The sequence below is a fragment of the Jaculus jaculus genome, chromosome 8 (genome assembly GCF_020740685.1).
Source record: "Jaculus jaculus isolate mJacJac1 chromosome 8, mJacJac1.mat.Y.cur, whole genome shotgun sequence".
NCBI classification, from domain to species: domain Eukaryota; kingdom Metazoa; phylum Chordata; class Mammalia; order Rodentia; family Dipodidae; genus Jaculus; species Jaculus jaculus.
Window position 1 is genome coordinate 72,565,530 of NC_059109.1, and position 1,544 is coordinate 72,567,073.

Sequence of the window (1,544 nt, forward strand, 5' to 3'; positions counted from 1 at the left end):
ACATAAGCCAGATGCACAAGGGGCACATGCATCTGGAGTTTGTTTGCAGTGGCTACAAGACCTGGTGTGCTCACTCTCTCTCTCTCTCTCTCTCTGCTTGCAAATAAAATGAATTAAAAATCCTAAAATATATTTTTTAGCCCGTGCAGTGCTGCCAACGCCCCGGTGGAGAAGCCGAGGTCAACATCAGCTTGGAAATATTTAAAGTCGATACAGAACTATTTCTGCCATGCAGACAATTGAGTGTGTTGTTGTGGGTGATGGTGCTGTTGGTAAAACATGTCTCCTGATATCCTACACAACAAACAAATTTGTATCCGAATATGTACCAACTGTTTTTGACAACTATGCAGTTACAGTTATGATTGGTGGAGAGCCATACACTCTTGGACTTTTTGATACTGCAGGGCAAGAGGATTATGACAGACTACGACCGCTAAGTTATCCACAAACAGATGTATTTGTAGTCTGTTTTTCAGTGGTCTCTCCGTCATCATTTGAAAATGTGAAAGAAAAGTGGGTTCCTGAGATAACTCACCACTGTCCAAAGACTCCATTTTTGCTTGTTGGGACCCAGATTGATCTCAGAGATGATCCCTCCACTATTGAGAAACTTGCCAAGAACAAACAGAAGCCTATCACTCCAGAGACTGCTGAAAAGTTGGACCGTGATCTGAAGGCTGTCAAGTATGTGGAGTGTTCTGCTCTTATACAGAAAGGCCTAAAGAATGTGTTTGATGAAGCAATATTGGCTGCCCTGGAGCCTCCAGAACAGAAGAAGAGCTGCAGGTGTGTGCTGCTGTGAACATCTCTCCAGAGCCCTTTCTGCACAGCTGGTTACCATCATACTAAAAGCAATGTTTAAATCAAACTAAAGATTAAAAATTAAAATTCGTTTCTGCAATAATGACAAATGCCCTGCACCTACCCACATGCACTTGTGTGAGACAAGGCCCATTGATGTATTAAACAAAACCCTTCACAAAAAAAAAAAAATTAAAAAAGATATAGTTTTAAACGTTTTATTTATCTAATTTATTTATTCAAGACAGAGAGAGGGAGAGAGAGAGAGAGGTAGAGAGAGTGAGAATGGGCATGCCACGGCCTGCAGCCACTCAAACAAACTCGAGATGCATGTACAACCACATACCTCTGGCTTATATGGGACCTGGAGAATTGAACCTGGGTCCATCTAATGATTCCCTCTTAGGACTGCCATCATTGTGTCCCACAAGGCAAACCTTAACAATCAGGAAAATTGAAGTAATTCCTTATACTCTATCTGTTCACAATGGGATTAATCTATAAATCAACAGCAAGAAAAGCTACAAAGCATACACAAAATCATGAAAACTAAACAATAGACTACTGAATGATGGATGGGTCAATGAAGAAATCAAGACAGAAATAAAAAAAAAAATCACAGAATCAAATGATAATGAGAACACAACATACCAAAACCTTTGGGACACAATGAAGGCAGTCCTAAGAAAAATTTATAGCTTTAAGTGCCTATATTAAGAAATTAGAAAACTCACAAGTAA

General features: G+C 39.6%; 1 protein-coding gene across 1 annotated transcript; it reads left to right on the plus strand.

The window, feature by feature from the left end:
* The first annotated feature begins 214 nt into the window (after positions 1–214).
* On the plus strand, positions 215–805 carry LOC101610410 (cell division control protein 42 homolog). The gene has a single exon (XM_045157258.1). It carries the CDS (start codon positions 230–232, stop codon positions 803–805), a length of 576 nt encoding a protein of 191 aa, XP_045013193.1. The 5' UTR covers positions 215–229.
* Positions 806–1,544: the final 739 nt, after the last annotated feature.